Source organism: Panthera leo, chromosome B3 (assembly GCF_018350215.1).
Source record: "Panthera leo isolate Ple1 chromosome B3, P.leo_Ple1_pat1.1, whole genome shotgun sequence".
NCBI classification, from domain to species: domain Eukaryota; kingdom Metazoa; phylum Chordata; class Mammalia; order Carnivora; family Felidae; genus Panthera; species Panthera leo.
In genome coordinates this window covers 40,832,192-40,854,226 of record NC_056684.1, presented here as the reverse complement: position 1 = coordinate 40,854,226, position 22,035 = coordinate 40,832,192, and the positions used below count along the sequence as shown (strand labels likewise).

At 39.8% G+C, this 22,035-nt stretch overlaps 1 protein-coding gene across 2 annotated transcripts in view; it reads left to right on the top strand.

The window, feature by feature from the left end:
• Positions 1-22,035, top strand: part of SNX1 (sorting nexin 1) — a 39,533-nt gene that overhangs the window by 8,361 nt on the left and 9,137 nt on the right. For both annotated transcript variants that reach the window (XM_042941763.1, XM_042941762.1), the window contains exons 2-8: positions 6,954-7,062; positions 12,938-13,065; positions 13,614-13,680; positions 18,344-18,387; positions 20,113-20,254; positions 20,985-21,063; positions 21,512-21,587. In XM_042941763.1, coding sequence (XP_042797697.1) covers positions 6,954-7,062; positions 12,938-13,065; positions 13,614-13,680; positions 18,344-18,387; positions 20,113-20,254; positions 20,985-21,063; positions 21,512-21,587 — 645 coding nt within the window. The remainder of the gene's footprint in view (positions 1-6,953; positions 7,063-12,937; positions 13,066-13,613; positions 13,681-18,343; positions 18,388-20,112; positions 20,255-20,984; positions 21,064-21,511; positions 21,588-22,035) is intronic.

Below are 22,035 nucleotides of genomic sequence, written 5' to 3'. Positions count from 1 at the left end.
CCATTAGTCTGGTGAAGTCTGTGGATCCATCCTCAGAATGTTTTTAAGTGTATAAAATACATAAGATTACAAAGGAAACCAATTACACAGAAATGCAGTTAGCAAAAGCTTAAAACAATTTTATATTAGTAATGTGATTTTTAATGCTTTATGTAGTAAGATCTAAGGATAGGTATAATAACTACCATAATTTTTTTAATGTTTATTTTTGAGAGAGAGCAGGGAAGGGGCAAAGAGAAAGAGAGGGTGGACAGAGGATCCCAAGCAGGCTTGGTGCTGACAGCAGGGAGCCCAAAGCGGGGCTCAAAGTCATGAACCACAAGATCATGATCTGAGCCGAAGGTGGATACTCAACCAACTGAGCCACCCATGTGCCCCACCATAATTAATTTGTAAATAGAAATGAGCATAAATGATATTTTGGGAACTTTAATAACTAATGTCAAATAAAATTATCTGATTTCTATTAGTTATAGTCTCAAGTATTGCTATTACTATTATGGTTTGTTGCCTATCTTTGTAATTGAAGATAATGCTCAATTTCAGGTAGAGGTTAGTGAAAAGGAAATTGTAATTTTATCCCCATCTAAATTCACAGATACCTCCTGAATTCCCCTACTTTAACTCCTTCAACTGTAAAGGGGGTAATATTGTGGTATCATTTGGGTTAATCAAATATTTAATCAGCTTGTAAAGTAAGATGCACTCTGTTCCCAAATCCAATGGACAGTAAATTCCATTCTCCCGAGTATAGAAGCTTTTACAGCATCTGTGCCATTTTTGAAACATGTGGAAGTGGGTATGGTAAGTAAAATAATTGCTGCCTCCCTAAGATGTCCACATCCTAATCCCAGAAGCTGAGAATGTATTAGGTTACAGAGCAAAGGGTGATTAAGGTTGAAGATGGAATTAAGGTTGCTAGTCAGCTGACCGTTAGGTAGGGAAATTAGTCTGGGTTATCTGAGTGAGCCCAGTGTAATGACAAGGATTCTTTAAAATGAAAGTGTCAGAAAGTGACTATGGAAAAAGAGTACCTACAGAAGAGAGGTACAGAGAGATGCAACCATTGTTGGCTTTGAAGTTGGAGGAAGTAGGCCATCAGGGAAGAAATGTGGGTAGCTTTTAGAATCTAGAAAGATCAAGGCCACAGATTCACCCCCTAGAATCTCCACAAAGGAATACAGCCATGGTAACACCTTGATTTTAGCCCAGTGAAACCTGTATTAACTTGTACAAAACTGTAAGTTAATAAATTTGCATTGTTTAAACTGTTAAATTTGTGTTGCAGTAGGGATAGAAAGTGAATGCGCCGTGCCACTTAGCTTGTTTTTCCATGGATGCAGAGGTGGTAAATGGATCAGTATTTCATGCCAAGGTCTTCAGGGGTGACTTTTAAAGACTTGATGATTGCCCTGTTATGTGGGTGTAACTTCTGGGCATAGGTTTTTCCTAATCATCCTTGCCTTGTTACATTAGTATGATCACACGATTCTGTAGCTCTACCTTGCCTTACTAAATTATTAATTTTTTTTTTTTTGCCAGAAAATCAGTACTGTAGTTCTCCAGAAGCACAGTTACCTTAGCTTTTAATTTAGATTCGACCTCTAAATGCATTTGAGGGTTTTAACAGTACTACCCTTTTGGGGTCTCTTGAATAATGCAAGGCTTCTGCATGGAGCAAAGAGCAGTTGAGCAATATAAGGAAGAATCACAACTGGTTAACCTAAAGGGAAGTTACCAGAATCATAGTAGTACCTTTCAGGACTGAATGACTATGTCAACTGTGGGGGATAGCAAACCCAGGTCTGTCCTTCCCTGAGCTGAGAACATTGTGGCCTGGCCTCATGGTTTGAGGATGGTAATTGGTGAGGAATACCTGTTTGCTCTTAGCACAAGTGCTGTCACTGCAGATCTTTCTAGTGCCTCTGTGAGAGTTAGATTAGGCTGTCTGTGTGTCTTGTAATTATAAACAGAAGTACTTGAACTTTTAAACAGGAGTATCACTGAAATGACCCGATAGAATTAACAGCCTAAAGGAGGCAGCAGGTGTTGGATAGCCTAGCCTAGGATTCTGTCACTAAAGAAAGAATGCCTCCTTTATTTCAGAAAAGGAGAAGGTTGGGGGGATGGGGAGGTAGGCAAGGCTGTTGTCTTACTTTACTAACTATATCACAACCATACTGTTTTCATCACAGAAAATAGTTGTATCTATTGCCTAGAAATTTAACCCCCTTCAAAAAGATGAAGTGGTGCCTGGGTGTCTCAGTTGGCTAAGGTTAAGCGTCCGACTTCGGCCCAGGTCATGAACTTGCAGTTTGTGAGTTCAAGCTCTGCATGGGGTTCTGTGCTGATAGCTTAGAGCCTGGACCCTGCTTCGGATTCTGTGTCTCATTCTCTCTCTGTTCCTCCCCAACTCGCACTCTGTCTCTCTCTCAAAAATAAAGATTAAAAAAAAAATGGAATGTTTTGTGATTTACTGACAAGAGGTTTTTAAAATATGAATTATAAAGCAAAGCTTATTTTTAGTATTCATTTTGCAGCTCAGCATAATCAGTGTGCCTCTCGCCTCCCTCAAAATGAGTCCTTTCTGAAATTATAACTCTTGATTCAAAATTAGCTTTTTTTTTTTTTTTAATTTATTTATTTATTGAGAGGGAGGAAGAGGGAGAGAATCCCAAACAGGCTCCACGCTGTTAGTGCAGAGCCTGATGCAGCGTTTAAGCCCACAAACTGTGAGATCATGACCTGAGCTGAAATCAAATCAGACCCTTAACCAACTGAGCCACCCAGGCACCCCCAAAATTAGCTTCTTAATGTAAATTATACCTTAATAATACTGATTAAAGATTAGACTTTTGGGGTGCCTGGGTGGCTTAGTTGGTTGAGCGTCTGACTTCTGCTCAGGTCATGATCTTGCCCTACATTGGGCTCTGTGCAGACAGCTCAGAACCTGGAAACTGCTTTGGATTCTCTATCTCCCTTCCTCTCTGCCCCTCGTCCATTCACATTCTCTCTCTCTCTCTCTCTCTCTCTCTCTCTCAAAAATAAATAAAAACTTTTTAAAAATTTATTGAAAAAAATATTAGACTTTTAACCTTGGGCATAACATATGAAATGTGTTATTATGCCCAGGTGGGTATTTATTTTGATGACAAGCTGTTATTATAGACCCTAGTCTCATGGAAGACTTGTTTTCTGTTAACAATTCTTTGTGAATGTGGGATATTATGTCCATTTCTTATCCTTAAAAATAGGTCTCAACTTTTACTGAATCTGATTTTAAGTACAATTTGAGAATATTATGCCTCAAAGGCCACCTGGGTACTGGTACTCCCCAGCCTAAAGAAATAAGCTTAGTTTGTCCAATGCCAATCCAGATCATTCAACTGAAATAAATTTGGTAAAGCCAAAAATAAAACAGATACAAAAAGAGACAAACTTGCGTGCTATATGATATACCCGAGAGAGGGTTATGTAAGAAACTTAAATAAACTTATGGATACTTATGTAAGAAAAGTGTACATCTGACTAATGTTGACTTAGCATGGAAAAATGGGCAAAGAACATCAAGACAACAAGTAGAAGGGTTCAAATGGCCAGTAAACACATGGAAACAAGGGTTTTCACCAGAGAGCACCTAGGTGGCTCAGTCTTAAGCATATGACTTCAGCTCAGGTCATGAGCATCTGGTTTGTGGGTTCAAGCCCTGCATCGGGCTCTGTGCTGACAGAGCCTGGAGTCTGCTTCTGATTCTGTGTCTCCCTGTCTCTCTGTCCCTCCCGCACTCACGCTCTCTTTCAAAAATAAACATTAAAAAAAATTTTTTTTAAATAATTTTCACCAATCAGCCTGGCAAACAGTTTTTAAAAGAGAAAGAATTTGGAGCGCCTGCCTGGCTCAGTCTGTAGAACATGTGATTCTTGATTTTGGGGTTGTAAATTCAAGCGGCATGTTGGGTGTAGAGATTACTTAAAAATAAAATCTTGAAGAAAAATAGAGAGTGCTAAATGTTGCTGGGGGTATGACACTTACACGTTGTAGGGGAGGGAATATAAATTGGTGGTCTTTGTGGAAGGCAGGTTAGCAGAGCCTTTGAAAATGTTATGTTCAATAATTCTACCTAAGAATCTGTCCCAAGGATGGGCACCTGGGTGGCTCGTTGGTTGAGTGTCCAACTTCAGCTCAGGTAATGAACTCATGGCTGTGTGTTCAAGCCCACACTGACAGCAAAGACCCCACTTCGGATCCATTGTCCCTCTCTCTCTGCACCTCCCCTGCTCACGCTCACTCTCTCTCAAAAATAAACATTAAAAACAATATATCCCAAAGAAATAATCAAATGTGGACTTATGTATAGGGATGAGTGTCATAGCATTATTTGTGATGATAAAAACCTGTAAACTGTAAGTGTCCCTCCTTAGGGAGATGACTATGTTGTGGTATACCCATACAACAGAGAGTTAAATCACTAAAAGTGCGATTTTTGTTCAACTCTTGATGACGTGAAAAAATGCTCAAATGGTGCGGGGTGGGGGGGGGGGAATACAAAGCTTTACACACATAGAAGATTAATTTTGTAAAAGAACTGCAGAGGAAAGAATAGGGTAGCAAATACAGTAATCAGTCTATCTTCAGCTTTCTTTGAACTCAGCTGGAAGTAGTTTGATTTGGGGGATGGAATCCCAGAGTATATCTGAGGAGTTTTCTATTCTCACAGGTAGTTGTTACCTAGCATACCTAGCATACTTGGAGCACATGTCTTTGTTTTTAGCACATGTCACATGTCTTTGTTTTTAGCTCATGTCACAGTTCTAGTCAAGTGACTTATGGTTTGGGCTTAAAAGGGGATCTGGGGGAGGAAGAGAGGCAGGCAGCCATGCTCTGGTTGTCTTTGGAATGTTCTGGGTCTGTCTTTTCTGATTATTATAAGGAAAGGCAGGCTGGTGTTCTAACATTGCTTCAGAAACTGTTCTTAGTGTTTAAACTTCCGACTTTAGATGAATCAGAAATGGAGAGCTTGTTTTATTCATCTCCATATCACAAGAATGTGTTAATCTAGGTGTTTTGTTTTTTTTTTTAAATGGCTAAATTCTAACCTGTGCCTTTCCTGTTGCTTTAGTCTCCCTGGTGAACTAGTAAATTACATTTGGATACGTATATGTATGTATTATGTATGTATATGTATATATATACATATGTGTGTGTATATATACATATATATGTATATATGCACACACACACACACACACACACCCTTAATGTGCCACAAGCTTTAATCTCTCCTAGATCTCCATTTGGAGATGACTGGTATCTGTGAGAATTGAATTAAAAGAAATCAGATGGCTGTGGCGCCTGGGTGGCTCAGTCTGTTAAGCCACTGACTTCGGCTCAGGTCATGATCTCACAGTTCATGAGTTCGAGCCCCGCGTAGGGCTCTGTGCTGACAGCTCAGAACCTGGAGCCTGCTCCGGATTCTGTGTCTCCCTCTCCCTCTGCCCCTCCCCCGCTTGCACTCTGTCTCTCTCTCTCTGGGAAATAAATAAACATTTAAAAAAAAAATCAGATGGCTTTTTGTGAGATCCCCATACTGTACAAGAGCACTAGAGTATGTATAGAAAGGAAATACGTATGTAGGAAAGTAGTTGGCAAAGTATGAGGCAAAAGGGAACCATGGATTTTGCTTTGCCCTATTATTTGTAGTAATTTGCCCTATTTAGTAGGGCAAATTATTTGTAGTTATTTGCCCTATTATTTGCGGTAATTTTTTTGTTGTTTTAAGCACCTAGAAAACAGGATCACTGTCTTTGAGTTGGTATAACATTTAAGCATATGCAACTAAGTATTCATTAAACTTTTATTAGCATAGAAAAGTTCCAGTAGGAGCATTGTTTGTTAACATAAATCTACATATTGGTAGCAGTTTTTTGCCTGAGGGTGGCCCCAGTATTGAGACTGAGCTGTTTGCATGGCAAATTCACAGTACCCAATGGATCTGTCATTTTACATTTTCTGTTGGGTCAGAAAAGGCCTGTTTCTGAGGAACAAACTCCCTCAGATTTGTTAAGGAAATGTTTCATAAAAGATTCCTTAAATCAGGTCTTTTAACTGATTTGGCCTTGGGGTCTGACTTCAAAACGCTGCAATACCACACCATGGCTTTTGAAGCCAGATTCCCAGCGTTCTGTTCATGTTCTGCACAATCCAGCTTTGTTCGCTCTGGTACCGGTCTGGGGCCCCACCCAACCCTTGTTTGTGGGTGATCACTGAGCTTTTGATAGAGGCCATCAACTGACTGTATTTTTACCATGTGCCCAGGAAGCTAAGTGTGACTGGTTTTTATTCTGGTAGCCTGGCATGGGTGTGGTTGAAAATTGTGTCTGTGTAATTTAGGGATAAAATTATCTTTTTATCAGATAAGTTGTATTTATGAACAGCATTAGATATAAAATGTCATACCTTCCTTTGCCTGTCATGGGGTCAGGATTATCTACCCAACTGGGTTTCTGTGAACAGTTTAGTCACAGCCACACCATAAGGTAGGATCAGAGCTTTAATTCTGCACTCCAATGTGGTTTACTGGTCACTAGAATGTGCCCCATCAGCATTTGAAAGAATAAAGGTCATCAAGTGAGAAGGAGAAATGCATTTGGATAGGTTCTTTTGAAAATTATCTTGTGTACACATACCCATGTCAGTATCATATGCTTTGGAATAGGGCATTTCAGCAAGGTTATGGTGTTAGAAATTAACCCTGAAATCTGTGAGTTTATTTTAGCTCTGTGATTGGGCAGTACTTACATCACTAATGATGATTTGCTGCTTGTTGAACTGACTGAATCGTGGGCCCGTCTTCCCTAAACACCTGGGGGTACAATTGAGGGATGCATTAAAAGTCGCTTTTTAGGTTTGTTTTTAATGGTACTGTTTTATTCAGAGTGTCTCTTCATTTTCAGAGTAAGCCCCAGTCTCCAAAGAGAGTTGCTTCCCTTCCCATCAACAATGGCTCCAAAGAAAATGGGATCCATGAGGAACAAGACCAAGAACCACAGGATCTCTTTGCAGGCAAGTATGGACTCATAACTTACACTAGAAGTCTTCTAAGTTGCTGAGTTAATAAGCAAGATGTATATTGGAAACATAACTCCACATAAGGATATGGTTATGGAGGATTCCAAATCGTGTAGAATATAGTCCCTGCTATCAAGATTCTGACAGGTTTAGGGAGTAAGACATAAACATACAGATCGAGTTAAACAAGCTACTAAACAATATAAATGTGGCAAGAATGCTAGAAATACTAAGTCTCAGATCTTTGAGATCAGACTAAAGTAGTAGCTTTAGACTTTTAAGACCAAGACTCATAGTAAGAATTACATTTTGTGTCATAATCCAAAATATATACATATTTATATAAAACTGAAACAAAATTTTATTAAGTGACTTGCTTTTACAATACAATCTGAAATTTTCTGTTGTTTCTCCTTTTTTTTTTTTTAACTGCTATTTACAACCCATTAAGTTGATTTCATAGTTCACCAAAGAACCACAGCCTGCAGTTTGAAAAACATTAGTATGGTGTGAGGTTTCTTAACCTTGGCACTAGTAACATTTTGGGCCTAATAATTATTTGTTGAGAGGGCCTCCCTGTTTTCAGCAGGGGATGATTTTGCCCCCCAGAAGACACTTGGCAATGGTGAGAGCCATTTTTGGTTGTCACAGCTGGTAGTGCTATTAGTATCTGGTGGATAGAGGATGTAAGTGCTGCTAAAAACCTTGTAATACACAAGACAAGCCCTCACAAAAAAATTATTTAGCTCAAAATGTCAGTAGTGCCCACATTGAGAAACCCTGGCTAGGAGTGACCTTGGAAGACTTCCTGGAAGAAGCAGAACTTATGTAGGAGAAAAAGGAGAAACAGTACTAATGGTTGGGCAGGTAAGTTTGAAAGGCAGTCAATAAACTTGAACCAGAGCAGGGAGTTCTTAGAGACGCCCTGGAAGATAAGGCTTGAAATGTAGTTTGGGAGGCTTTTAGACATCAGTAATAATTACAGTTTGAATTTTCATCCTACTGTCAACTAAGAGCCACTGGCCATTTTGAATAAAGAAAGTGATATCAGGGGCTCCTGGGTGGCTCAGTCGGTTAAGTGTCTGACTCTTGATTTGGGCTTTGGTCTTCATCTCCTGGTTCATGGGTTCAAGCCACATGTCAGGCTCGGTGCTGACAGTGCAGAACCTGATTGGGATTTTCTCTCTTTGCTCCTCCCCTGCTTGCACATGCACTTTCTCTCTAAATAAATACATAAATAAATTTTAAGAAAAAATAGAGTGATATGGGTAAAGTAATGTTTTAAGAAGACTGATCTAGTGGAATTACTATATAAAATGGATTGCAGTAGAGAAAAACTAGATACTTCAGAAGGCAGTTACAGATTTGCTTAAGAATGAAATGGCAGGGCACCTGGGTGGTTCAATCATTAAGCATCTGACTTTGGCTTAGGTTATGATTTCATGATTAGTGAGTTCGAGTCCCACATCAGGTGATTTCAAGCCCCACTTCTGGTAAGTCCTGCTTCATTCTGTCTTTCTGCCCCTCACTCACTTGCACCCTCTCTCTCTCAAAAAAAGAAAAGAAGAAGGAGAAGAAAGAAAGAAAGAAAGAAAGAAAGAAAGAGAATGATATGGCAATGACCAAAAATAAGAGGATATAAATGGGAAGGGAAAGGTGAAAACTTTTCAAAAGAGAAATCAACAATTTGGTTGTTGTTGTTAGTGATTGGATGTAATGGACATCCAAAAATAGGAATTGAAGATGGAGTCAAAGGCTTCAAATCCAAGGATTAAGAAGAAAATGAGCATTTTGAGAACTACATTCTGAAAGAAGAAACTGGCTTTGAGGGAAAAGTGAGTTTGGGTTTTAGATATTTTAAATTTGAAATGCAAAGGAAAATGCCCAGGAGGTGATTTGAATTGTGGTACTCTACCTGGGGAGAGAGGGAGGAACAGAACACACAGGAGTCGTTTTCCTAGAGTGAGCAACTCAGAGAAGAGTGGTGAGCCAAGGGAGACATGGGAGGGCAGAGGATAACATCTTGGGAAGGTCCTCTCATTAGAACTCTGGTAGGAAATTTAAAAGACGTGAAAGTGGGGTGCCTGGGTGGCTCAGTCGGTTAAGCGTTGTACTTTGGCTCAGGTCATGATCTCGCAGTTCGTGAATTTGAGCCCCGCATTGGGCTCTGTGCTGACAGCTTGGAGACTGGAGCCTTCTTCGGATTCTGTGTCAGTCTCTCTGCCTTTCCCCCGCTTGCACGCTTGTCTCTCTCTCCCTCAAAATAAATAAACATTAAAAAAAAATTGTTTTTAAAGACGTGAAAGAGAAGTTAGAATGACTTTAATGATTTATTAGAAGATTTTCCAATTCCTTTTATCTCTGAAACTTAAAAGTGCACACTGTTCATTCTGGTAGTAATTGTTTTGGATAAAGTTACTGGAGGAGAAATGCAATTATCTAATGAATTATCTTTAGTTATATGGCAGGTTAAAAAGGGTTTTTTCTCGGGGCGCCTGGGTGGCTCAGTAGGTTGAGTATCCGACTTAGGCTCAGGTCATGATCTCGCAGTTCGTGAGTTCAAGCCCCCCGTCAGGCTCCGTGATGAGGGCTCTGTGCTGACAGCTTGGAGCCTGGAGCCTGCTTTGGATTCTGTGTCTCCCTCTCTCTCTGCCCCTTCCCACTCATGCTGTCTCTCCCTGTCTCTCAAAAATGAATAAACATTAAAAAATTAAAAAAAAAAAGGGGGGGGGTTAAGGGGGTCCTTAACATTCATATTATCTTTCCTTATAAGAAGACTTGAAATCTTAGTGTGACTGAGTTACCCCTATGGCTGGATTTTATGTACATGAACATGTAGGAAATCTTTATCACGGACATATTTATGAGTAATGAAGATTCTGATTTAGTTTGATCCACTACTGTTTTCATAAGCAGCCAGTACCTGCCTCACTACTAAGAAAGGAACATGAAAGGAATACCTGTAATGAGACATTTAATTTAGGACTTGAGTAGCTTCTCAGGTGTCTTAGATATGGATTATGGAGATTTAAATGTTCTGGGTTTAGGGGCGCCTGGGTGGCGCAGTCGGTTAAGCGTCCGACTTCAGCCAGGTCACGATCTCGCGGTCCGTGAGTTCGAGCCCCGCGTCAGGCTCTGGGCTGATGGCTCGGAGCCTGGAGCCTGTTTCCGATTCTGTGTCTCCCTCTCTCTCTGCCCCTCCCCCATCCATGCTCTGTCTCTCTCTGTCCCAAAAATAAAAAAATAAAAAATAAAAAATAAAAAAAAAACGTTGAGAAAAAAAAAAATAAATGTTCTGGGTTTATTTTCCACATGATTAGTTCAGTGACAATCTGAGTCTCTGTGATGGAGCACAAAGGCTTTTCCATTACTCTTGTCAAGAGTTCAGAGAAAACCCCTTTCTTTAAAATTTTTAATTTTTATTTTTTTATTTTAGTGAGAGAAAGAAGCAGGGGAGAAGGTTGGGGGGGGTGGGGAGAGAGAGAGAGAGAGAAAGAGAGAAAATCTTAGGCAGGCTCCACACTCAGTGAGGAACCCAACACAGGGCTCAATCTCATGATCCTGGGATCATGACCTGAGCTGAAATCAAGTGAGATGCTCAGCCAACTGAGCTACCCAGACACCCTGGGGAAAAAAAAAAAAACAAAAAACAACCACTTTCTAACATAAGATTAGGCATCTTTGTCACATGAATATCAGTAAAAGATACATAGCTCTTCAAAAGGCTTTCAGTAGCACTTAATAAGTGAAAGGTTTAAAATAAGAAGTACCTCCAGGGTGCCTGGATGGCTCAGTCAGTTAAGCATCTAACTTCCTGCTCAGGTCATGATGTTGCAGTTTGTGGGTTTGAGCCCTGCATCAGGCTCCACACTGACTGTGCAGAGCCTGCTTGGTAGTGTCTCTCTCTATCTCTTTTTCTCTCTCTCTCTACCCCTCTTCGATTTGCATGTGCACATTCTCTCAAAAAAGTGCCTCCTGTTTCATTTCCAAACACATTTGTTAACTTAATTATTTACTTGGGGCCTACATGGTGTAACTTTAACATACTTCAGTTGGTTGCTTGCTCCAAAGAGCCCTACCACCCTGTGACGTTTATCATGTGTACTTTTTTTTGTTTTGTACACCCACACCAGGGTCAGATTACATAGCCACCTTCTTGTAGCTACCAGGTTCCAACAGTGTGACATCCATGTTTGTAGACATGATTCATATTTAATGATTAGAACATTGATCTAGGACTTAGTTATACCTTATAGACCCCCATCTCTGGTTTCATTTTAGCTCCAAGGAAAGTCTAGAAAAGAAAAACAAATAGCTTTCTTTGAATTTTCTAAGAGTAAAATTGAATGTCTACTGATCAGGCTAAACCCAAGTAGTTATTTATGTTTTTCTTTATTAAAAAGGAAAAAAATCTTAGCTGTTTAGGTTTTGAACTTCTAGTTCTATTGCTCCAAGTTGAAAGTGCATTCTTTTTATTAGTCAAAAAAAATTTAATGTCTAAAAATGGTACATAATGCTCTTTTAAAATCCCCTTTCTAGAACACTTACGGAATGAGTTGTTGTGCTCAACTGAGATTTTCCCAGATAGACAAAAGCAATTTTAAGCACTATTTTTTTAACGGTTTTTATTAGAAAGATTTTCAGATATTACAACATCTTTTTATCCCCCTTGGATAGCATGTGTTAAACATAATCTTTGCAAGATGATCTAAAAGTGTAATTGTAAACAATTTTTTAATGTTTATTTTTGAGAGCAAGACAGAGTGTGAGCAGGGAGGGGTCAGAGAGAGAGGGAGACACAGAATCTGAAGCAGGCTCCAGGCTCTGAGCTGTCAGCACAGAACCCGAGGAGGAGCTTGAACCAACGAACTTCTGAGATCATGACCTGAACCGAAGTCGGACGCTTAACCGACTGAGCCACCCAGGTGCCCCTGTAAACAATTCTTAAACTGTGCTAAACATTAAAAAAAAGAGGGGGGGGACACCTGGGTGGCTCAGTCGGTTAAGCGTCCGACTTCGGTTCAGGTCATGATTTCACACTTCGTGGGTTCAAGTCCCGCGTCGGGCTCTGTGCTGACGACTCAGAGCCTAGAGCCTGGAGCCTGTTTCAGATTCTGTGTCTCCCTCTCTCCCTGCCCCTCCCCTGTTCACGCTCTGTCTCTGTCTCAAGAATAAATAAACATTATAAAACAAAAAACAAAAAAAACCCAAAAACTGTGCTAAAACAACATTGCCAATCTCAGGTGTGACGAATAGTGTCTTTTCCCAAGTGTTACGGTGTTTGTATTTTGGGTCTGTTTTTTCTAGCTTAACGGTTTTCCTGATTTCCTTTGATGTCATTTTTTTGCTGTCAGTACATCTAACTCTAGCTGAACTCACTCTTCTTTTACAAACAGTTATAACAGGAATAAATAGAGTTTATGTAGGGTTTTCAGGGAATATTCCTAATAGTAAAGTAAATTGGTAATAGTAAAGTAAATAGTAAAGTAAAATAGTAAAGTAAATTCCTAATTAGTAAAGTAAAATCTGACTTAGGCTATGTAGTCTTTTTGCTTAATACCTGATTCTTGCCTAAATTTTATGTAGGAGAGGATAGCTAAGCAGTTGTATTTGGAAATGGGAGAGATTGTTCTGCCAAACTAGTGCCAAAAGAGCACTTCCTTTACCATTCTCCCCTTTTATCTATGTAAAAACTTCTTCCCTTGTTCTGTTCACCTGGGTCACATTTCTCTACTCTCACTCTTTTAGTTTGAAAACGTGTAAGTATTGCGAGTGGTTGCTGTTGTTTTTTGTCTTAGCCTATAGAACTGAAGTTTAGCCATCAGAGACCCATAATGGATCTGCATTGTAAAATATCAACTATTTTTAGATGCCACAGTGGAGCTCTCCCTGGACAGTACACAAAATAATCAGAAGAAGGTGCCAGCCAAAGCGCTGATTTCTCTTCCTCCACAGGAAGCCACAAATTCTTCTAAGCCCCAGACAAGCTATGAGGAGGTGAGAATTTGTGCTATTGGTCTTGTTTCTTTTGGATTTTTAGGACTGTGTTGCCAGTCTAAAGTTCAGTTGACTATGAACCTTGAAAAAATATTTATGACTCTTGAAGAAGACTTTTATGGTTAATGGACAGCCAAAATCCAATAAAGAACTCTTTCCTGGTCAGAGTGTCTATTACCCAGAGGATAACACAGAGGCTTTCAGTGAACACTAATGATACTTAATGTCTGAAGCTCCCATATTCAAGAGTATAGTCTTTCCTCATTCCCTCTTTAGCCCAACAAACACAAGTCTTCCAAAATCTAGTAATTATTTATTATGATCACAATAAGGTTTTAGGTGAATAGATGTAACAAAGTCCTTTGAGCAATCTTCACCTTAAAATTGTGGAGGTTGATTCATTGGAATTATTGGAAATGGACAGAACTTAACACTGATGTGTAGAAGGATATAAATTAATGTTGTTATATTGAAACAAGGTAAGTACAGGGCAAAATTAACAGCCTTTTTTGTTTATTAACTCTCATGGTTTGTCTTCTCTTTAAAAGCTAGAGGAAGAAGAACAGGAAGACCAATTTGATTTGACAGTTGGTATAACTGATCCTGAGAAGATAGGTAAGTGTACTTGAACATCCTTCTGATGTTAGGATGTGGCCAAGGAAAACATGGCTAGCCAGTTTCTACATGGTTACCTTTAGAGCTGAATTAGCAAATGTGAAGTGCTTCATCATTCCCTCTCCTGTAAGATTATTCCCCTTGCTATGCTTCTAAGGCTAGAAATAGTAGTTACCTAGTACTTTATTAGGCTTTTTTTTTTTGCTTTTGGGAAAAAAAAATCAGAGACTTTAAATACTATTAGAATTCTTTCTTAAAGCTTTTATTTTTAAGTAATCTCTACACCCAACATGGGGCGTGAACCTACAACCCCAAGATCAAGAGTTGCATGCTCCACTGACTGAGCCAGCCAGGTGCCCCAGAATCCTTTCTTAAAAACCGAAACATTGCGGGACACCTGAGCTTAGTCAATTGAGCATCCGACTTTGGCTCGGGTCATGATCTCACAGTTTCTGAGTTTGAGCCCCTCTTTGGATCCTCTGTCCCCCTCTTTCTGCCCCTCCCCTACTTGCACTCTCTGTCTCTCAAAAATAAACATTAAAAAAAAACAAAACAAAACAAAAATTGCTTTTTCCCACAGAGTTGATAAGACCATTTTACTTTTCTTTGAAATCATAAATTCTATTTAAGCATCCTAAAACATGTTCTAAAATTTGAGGGTACTAAATTTGTTTTTCCCCTAAAAAGTTTGGAATTCTTGTTACATATTATGTATCATGCATTCTTGATAGCCTAAAGAAGTACCTAAGCCTGTATCTCTCTTTGATAGGTAATGACTTAAGGACCTGGTTGAATTTTGGTCAAGTTTGGGGGAAGTTGGGTTTTCAAAAAGCACAATACATAATTTTGGCCAGAACTTGGGTTTTCTGGATGGCCTTCCCATGTCGCAAATTTGTGAAAGCTATTATCGAGCAGAGAGCAACAGGCCTCAACTTTCCTAGTTCTAGGTACAGTCCCTGAGAAAAGAGGCTTTACAGAACCTTTCCTCCTAAACATGGGTGCTATTTATATGGTCAAGAGGAAAATGTAATTTCTAACCCTTTGTTCTGAACTAGAAACAGGAAATTAAAAAAAAATTTTTTTTAACATTTATGCAATTTTGAGAGACAGAGACCAGGTGCAAGTGGAGGAGGGGCAGAGAGAGAAGGAGACACAGAATCCGAAGCAGACTCCAGGCTCTGAGCTGTCAGCCCAGAGCCTGACATGGGTCTCAAACCCACGAACTGTGAGATGATGACTTGAGCTGAAGTTGGATGCTTAACCAACTGAGCCAACCAGGCACCCCTAGAAACAGGAATTTATAAACTGTAATTAGACTTTATGCCAAAATGGTTTGTTGAGTTTGACTTTTCCTAGATTGTTGCACTGGTAAGATGTTTATGAGCATGTTATACAGTTTCCCCATCCAGTAGTAGAGGAAACTGAGGACTACTAGGTGAAATGCAGCTTTCCTGTCAGGTCACAGGATGGTCCGTGGTAGAGCCTGGGCCAGTACTTTTGATTACATGTGCGGGGTTATTTTTTGCCTCTCCAATATTTATAAGTATTTTGTAAGCACATTGATTTTAAGTTAGTTAAACTTTACCTGCTTTAAATCCTTGGTAGAATAAGAATAATTGAATAATACTAATTGTTTTAATATTTAAAAGTCATAATGTTTTAGGGACGCCTGGGTAGCTCGGTTGGTTAAGTGTCCGACTTCAGTTCAAGTCATGGTATCACAGTTCGTAAGTTTGAGCCCCCATGTCGGGATCTGTTCTGACAGCTCAGAGCCTGGAGACGGCTTCGGATTCTGTGTTTCCCTCTCTCTGCCCCTCCCCTGCTCATACTCTGTCTCTCTCTCTCTCTGTCTCTCAAAAATAAATAAACATTCAAAAATAAAAAGAAGTCATGATGTTTTGAAAAGATAATTAAATAAAAGTCATGAAGTTTAATAGACGAGAAGAGGGAGGGAGTATATTAGTTTCCTACGGCTTCTGTAACAGAGTACTACAAATAGAGTGCTTAAAACAACAGTAATATATTTGCTCACAATTCTGAAATCATGGTGTCAGCAAGGCCATCCTCCCTCTGAAGGCACTAGGGAAGGTTTTCTGTGTCTCTCCTCTAGCTTCTGGGAGCCTCAGGCATTCCTTGGCTTGTAGCTGCATCGCCCCAATTTCTGCCTTCATTGTCACATGACATTCTACCTGGGCGTCTTCACATTGTCTTCCCTCTATATATGTCTATCTCTGTGTCCACATTTCTCTTTATAAGGACAGAAGTCATACTGAATTAGGGCCCACTACTACTGACCTCATTTTTACTTGATTGCTTCTATAAGACCCTGTTTCCAAATAAGGTCACATTCTGAGATGCTGGCGGTTAGGACTTTCAACATATCTTTTTAGGAGTACAGAATTCATTCCATAACAGTAATTTAAACATCCTGTGGATCAGATTTATTTAAACACAGATCCCTTTGGTGATAAGCTTTCATTCCCTGTATCATAGTCTAGATTCTTAGTCACGTTGATGCCAAGAAACCAGCTGCTTAGAGCATGTTCACATTCAGGACCTGATCTTGAGGCACCCTATCTGGCTCAGTTATTGGAGCATGTGACTCTTGATGTCTGGGTTGTAAGTTTGAGCCCCACGTTGCATGTAGAGATTACATTAACAAAAAACAAAAAAAACCTGATTTTTACAACCACACCTTCTATTTGTGTGGGCTGTTTATTCAACATGTGCTTCTCCTTCCCACATCTAAATAATTAGAAACCGGGGTGCCTGGCTGGCTCAGTTGGTAGAGCATGCTACTCTTGATCTCAGGGTCATGAATTAAAGCCCCACACTGAGATTACTTAAAACCTTGGGGCACCTGGATGGCTCAGTCGGTTGGGCATCTGACTCTTGATTTTGGCTCGGGTCATGATTTCACAGTTCATAAGATGGAGTCCCATGCTTTGAGTGCAGCCTATTTAGGATTTTGTCTCTTCCTCTCTCTCTGCCCCTCCCCTGCGCACGTGTTCTCATTCTCTGTCTCTCTCTCTCTCTCTTTCTCTCTCTCTCAAAATAAATAAACGTTTTAAAAAGTGAAAACAAAAAATAAAACCAAACAAATAAATAAATAGGATCCCACTCCTACCAGGATGTGCTTTTTAGAGCCATGGTAATTTGTATATGCCATCTCCAGCTCTCTGAAATTATTTAGGAAGTTAATGTAAATTTAAAACTGCTGTATTACTAGCCCATTTCCATATTTTATGAACTCTGTGTGTACAGGCAGGTATGTTTTCCCTCACTCATTGCCTCAGTAAAAGCAGCTGATAGGCTGGCAAACTGATGATCTTGCTTTGCTGTTAGGTGTTACATATGTTTGCACTTAGGCTTCCTTTTTTGCAGGCACTAAATTACGGGGTTGACCACTTGGAAATTTGACTATGACCTCTGAATGAAATTTTGAATACTTTTTCTATAAAGTAAATTTAGATTTTTTTTCCTTTTAACAGTGGTAAATGTTCTTGGTAGTGTTAGGCAATGTAGTGGTTAGAAGAGAACTAACAGTGGTAATTGATACGCAGTAATTTCTAAGGTTTAGCTTATGATTTCTGTTTCATGTACACCCTTTTGGTAGTATTAGAAAGGTAGAGAAGACAAGCCCTTCCTTCCTGTATAATCTCCAACTTTTCTATGTACTTTTTAAAAACAGGCATTCCTAGCCATCTCATTGAAACCAGGTTGCCTGCTGTATGTGCCCTGCCGATCCAGTACTGCACCTTCTTCCCCTGGGCCCTCTCCCAGGACCAGTTCAGAATCATAAGCACCTAGTAATTGTTGACCTAGGTTTTCCTGTTTGGTGTGAGGAAGAGTTGAGTGGGGGAAGAAGGGAACAAAACCAACGCAAAACACCACATTCTAGCCCTGGAGCTTTGTCAGAGTCCACTGTATGTCTTTTCACTGCTCAGGGAGTCAATGGTGCCTTTATGTCCCTAAGTGGTCTAGGTCAGAACACTACCACAGAGAAAAACAATTGCTTGAATCCCAAATTATTTAATAGTCAAAGGCTTTTTCAGAAAAATAATTCCTCCAGGAAAGAGATTTGTGTGACATCAGGCAGCCGAAGCGTCTTCCTGCCAGGCCCTTTGCTCTGGATGAACATGCTAGATGAGAGAGGTCAGTGTCCCCCAGCACCAACGGAGGGGTCTGTGACAGTATTTCTGAAAGAGCAAACCGAGCCCAGAGCTAGCTTAGGGTAGAACTGCTTGTTTCCTTTTACATCAGTTGCTTCCTTCTCCTGCTTTATACAGCAAGAGAATTGTTTGATTTTAGACAGATGTGTATAACCAGCCCAAATATTGGCATGGTAACAACCGATGGATTGTCAGTGTCCAGTGCTGCTTTGTGAAGGGTATAAATGGAGCCTGGCCTTGGAACAGGGGGCTGACTCTCTTGTTTAACTCAACCTGGGGCCCCGCCAGCATCCGTGGGGGTATGATATGTGCCGCAAAGACCTTAAGGCAAAGTAGGAGATTGTAGGATAGTTTATAAAGCTTGGAGATGAAACAAGTGCCTCTTCTTATACAGGGCCCCTGTGGTTTATGATTCCTGGTTAGATATTAGCAAGATCAGCACTGCTTTAGTTTGCAGAGTACTCCTCTCACGCTTTCTTGTTTTCCCACAGGGGATGGTATGAATGCCTATGTAGCCTACAAAGTTACAACACAGGTGAGTCCAAGTGACCCAGCTGGTAACCAGCTTAATAGACTTGGGTGTTTATACCAAGAAGGTCATCATTCAGATTATTTCTGGGTATTTCCTTAGTTTCTTTGCCAACATCCTCCTTCAAGTTTACTCAAGATGGAGCAAGCCTGCATCCCTTTGGTAATCTCATCTGAGCCTTTCCACTTTTCTTCCAGAGAGCTAACACTTCAGTGTGAAACTTTGTAAGTTTTATTAAGACATGTGGTATCTCTGACATTTTTCCCGTCCTTTGTAGGAACTTTGTGGCTTAGAACTAGTTTGGTGGATTGCCCCAAACTATGTCATCTGTTTAAAAATTGTCAGTTCTTATGAGGTTTCCTGTGTGGAACTTCTTTTAATGCTTTCCCTGCCCTTTTACCCCTCAGGTCTGGTCTTCCTTTTTTATATAACATTAATGCATACAAAACTTACACAATGTTGTATGCAGGTTATGAAGCATAAAAAATGAAGCCCCGAACCTACCACCAGTCTTAAGATGAGTACCATTGAATCTGCCTGCGTGTTTCTCCCTGTCATATCCCCTGCCTCACACCTTAAGGACAACCACTCTCCTGAGTTGTCTCTCATTTCCTTTATAAAAATTGTTCACATATGTATCTCTAAACAATATGCTGTTTTGCTTTGTCCTTAAGTTTCATAAAAACAGCATCATGCCGAAAATAGCGCTTTCTTTACTAGCATTGTTTCTCAGACCCATCCATGTTGTGTGTAGCTGTAGTTAGTCCATTGTGTGATTATAGCATAATATATTTATCTGTTTTCCTGTTGTGAATATTTGGCATGTTTCCAGTTTCTGTAATTATGAACCACGACCTTTCTTGCACATGTCTCTTAGTGCACACGTAGAAGAGTTTCTCTAGAGTGTATAAAAACAGGAGGAGTCCCCCCGGGTACTAGATAGAGCAGTTGTTGAGGAAAAGGAATATAAACTTTTGTTTTTGTTTCTGTTTTTTTTTAATACAAACTTTTAAAAAAGTCTTTGTACCAATTTATACTCCCATTGGCATGTGTGTAAAAGTTCCCATTGATATACTCCCCTGCTAACAACTGGCAAGGACAGCCTCCTTAGATTTTGCCTACCTGGTGAGTATTAAATCATCTGTCATTATGATATAGGCCTCATCTTTTTTGCTAGAAGCTTCCTTTATATTGTCTTACTACTACTTGTTGGCCTGCCCCCTGTGAGTTCTAGATCCTGTGACACTTTAGAGTTTAAAGTGTCTACAGTGTAGATATTTCACCTGATCCTCCCCCCTCTAGTCTGTCTTTTGTTTCACTGCTTTGTTTCCAGCGGCAAATACCCTTATAAGGCAGTGCAAGATGAATGGGTTGTAGGTGACCATAGATTTCCACTTTAAACTAGACTTCAACCTCTGTTTCCTTTTAGAACAAGTGTTCTCAACCTGGAAGTAGAACTGGATTTGAATTTAATTAGTTGCCTTTGTAATGCTATACGTTTTATTTTATGCATTTAATATTCTTATCCTGAGAAGGGCTCTGTAGACTTCCTGACAGAGGAGACTGTAGTTCAGAAGGTTTAAGAATCTCAGCCTTGGAGAAAGTTATTTGCCAGGTGGCTAAAGGACAGGGATCTGGGAAGTAAACTCCTTTCACATCAACCAGATGACTTTACAGATACTCATCTTCTGTTTGAAATGATATTGCCTTGTGTTTTTTTCTGTCCCCAAGACGAGCCTACCAATGTTCAGGAGTAAACAGTTTGCGGTGAAAAGAAGATTTAGTGACTTTCTGGGTCTTTACGAGAAGCTTTCGGAGAAACATTCTCAGAATGGCTTTATTGTCCCTCCTCCACCCGAGAAAAGCCTAATAGGTAAGCATGTGGTCATTAATTCTGCCTGGATTTTTTCCTTTGCGTTCTTTCTGCAATATACTTTCTACTTATTATATGAGAATACTTCTCTTAACTGTGGAATCTTATGGTTAGGAAAGAAATATTTCCAATGTTTTCCTGTAAATCACATGAGGCCTAGAGAAATAGCATGTTTTGACATGTACTCTTTCCTTGAGTGCAGTAGGAGGCTATGCTTTGAGCTTTCACAGCTCTGTGTGTGTATGTGTGTGTATGTGTGTGTGTGTGTGTGTGTGTGTGCGCGCGCGTGTGTGCGTGCACGTGTGGTGTTTGAGTTTGTATTGGTATCAGGAGTCTTAAATGATTCCTAATTCCTCCCGATTGAAATGTACTAAATTGGATGGAGGTTTGGGGGAGCTGAGGAACCTTCCCATTGCCATCAGTTGATGTTTGTTCATCTAGACTTAGAGTCCTGTGGCCCTTTTAGAAAACATATAATACTCTGCAAGTCCCAGAGTTGAGAACCTTCAGCACTCTGAGACTAGTTCCAAAAATGACTCTCATGTAAAGAATCTTTTGTTCATGTCTCCTCGCAACATAGAGGTGTAGAAGTGGCCTCTGGTTGTTTTTGGTGATGCTGTTCTCATTGCCTTTCCTTTTGTGGGCTTTCTCACAGGTGTTTGTTTGTTTTGTTTTGTTTTTTAATTCATGATGATTTACAGTTATTTTTACTTTTTAAATTCCATTCCAGGAATGACAAAAGTAAAAGTTGGGAAGGAAGATTCCTCTTCTGCAGAATTTCTTGAAAAACGGAGGGCTGCTCTAGAAAGGTAAATGCCATACATCCATTTTCCTGAGTAACATAAGAACAAGTGAAAAGCTGAAACAGACTTAATTATGAAACATTCACTTGAGTTAGTAGAGATGAGCCTTGACTGAATTAAAGATTCACACCTCTCTTAGCTCTCTAACCTTTCCTTGGTCTCTGACCTTCCCACCTTAGGAACAGACCATCTTCTTTTCTTTCCTCACCCTAAGTGAGCAGACAATGATATTCTCTTTTGCAGTCAGATATAATTGGCTCTGAGGTCTCTTTCTGAGCAGTTACTTTTCTTCTCTCTCTGGAAACGTGAAGAACATGAATTTGTGCTTATTAGCAGAGTCATATACTTAAGTGCCTTATCTGAGCACATTTTAAAGTAATGAAAGACATACGCTTGACACCCAAAACCTTGTGAGGCCAGGTTGACTAACCAGATAACTGCTTATACCCTGTAGGTACCTTCAGAGGATTGTGAATCATCCTACCATGTTACAGGATCCTGATGTCAGGGAGTTCTTAGAAAAAGAAGAGGTTAGTATTGTACAAACTGAATTTCATAATTTATATCTGCCTCTAGTGAAATGAAACTAATTCATTCAATATGCATTTAACCTAGTATAAGACTGTATCTTAATTTGTAAGCCCTCAAGAATGACAGGTAGTTTTCAGCCTTTGAAATAAAAGAAGTTCTGCCTGTAGTCAAAAGCAACGGGTTTTATTTTATTTTATTTTATTTTGTTTTGTTTTATTATATTTTATTTTTAATTTTTTTAATGTTTATTTATTTTTGAGAGAGAGAGACAGAGTGCAAGTAGGAGAAGGGCAGAAAGAGAGGGAGGCACAGAATCTGAAGCAGGCGCCAGGCTCTGAGCTGTCAGCACAGAGCCTGACGTGGGGCTCGAATTCACGAACCGTGAGATCATGACCTGAGCCGAAGTTGATCACTTAACTGACAGCCACCTAGGCACCCTAAAAGCAA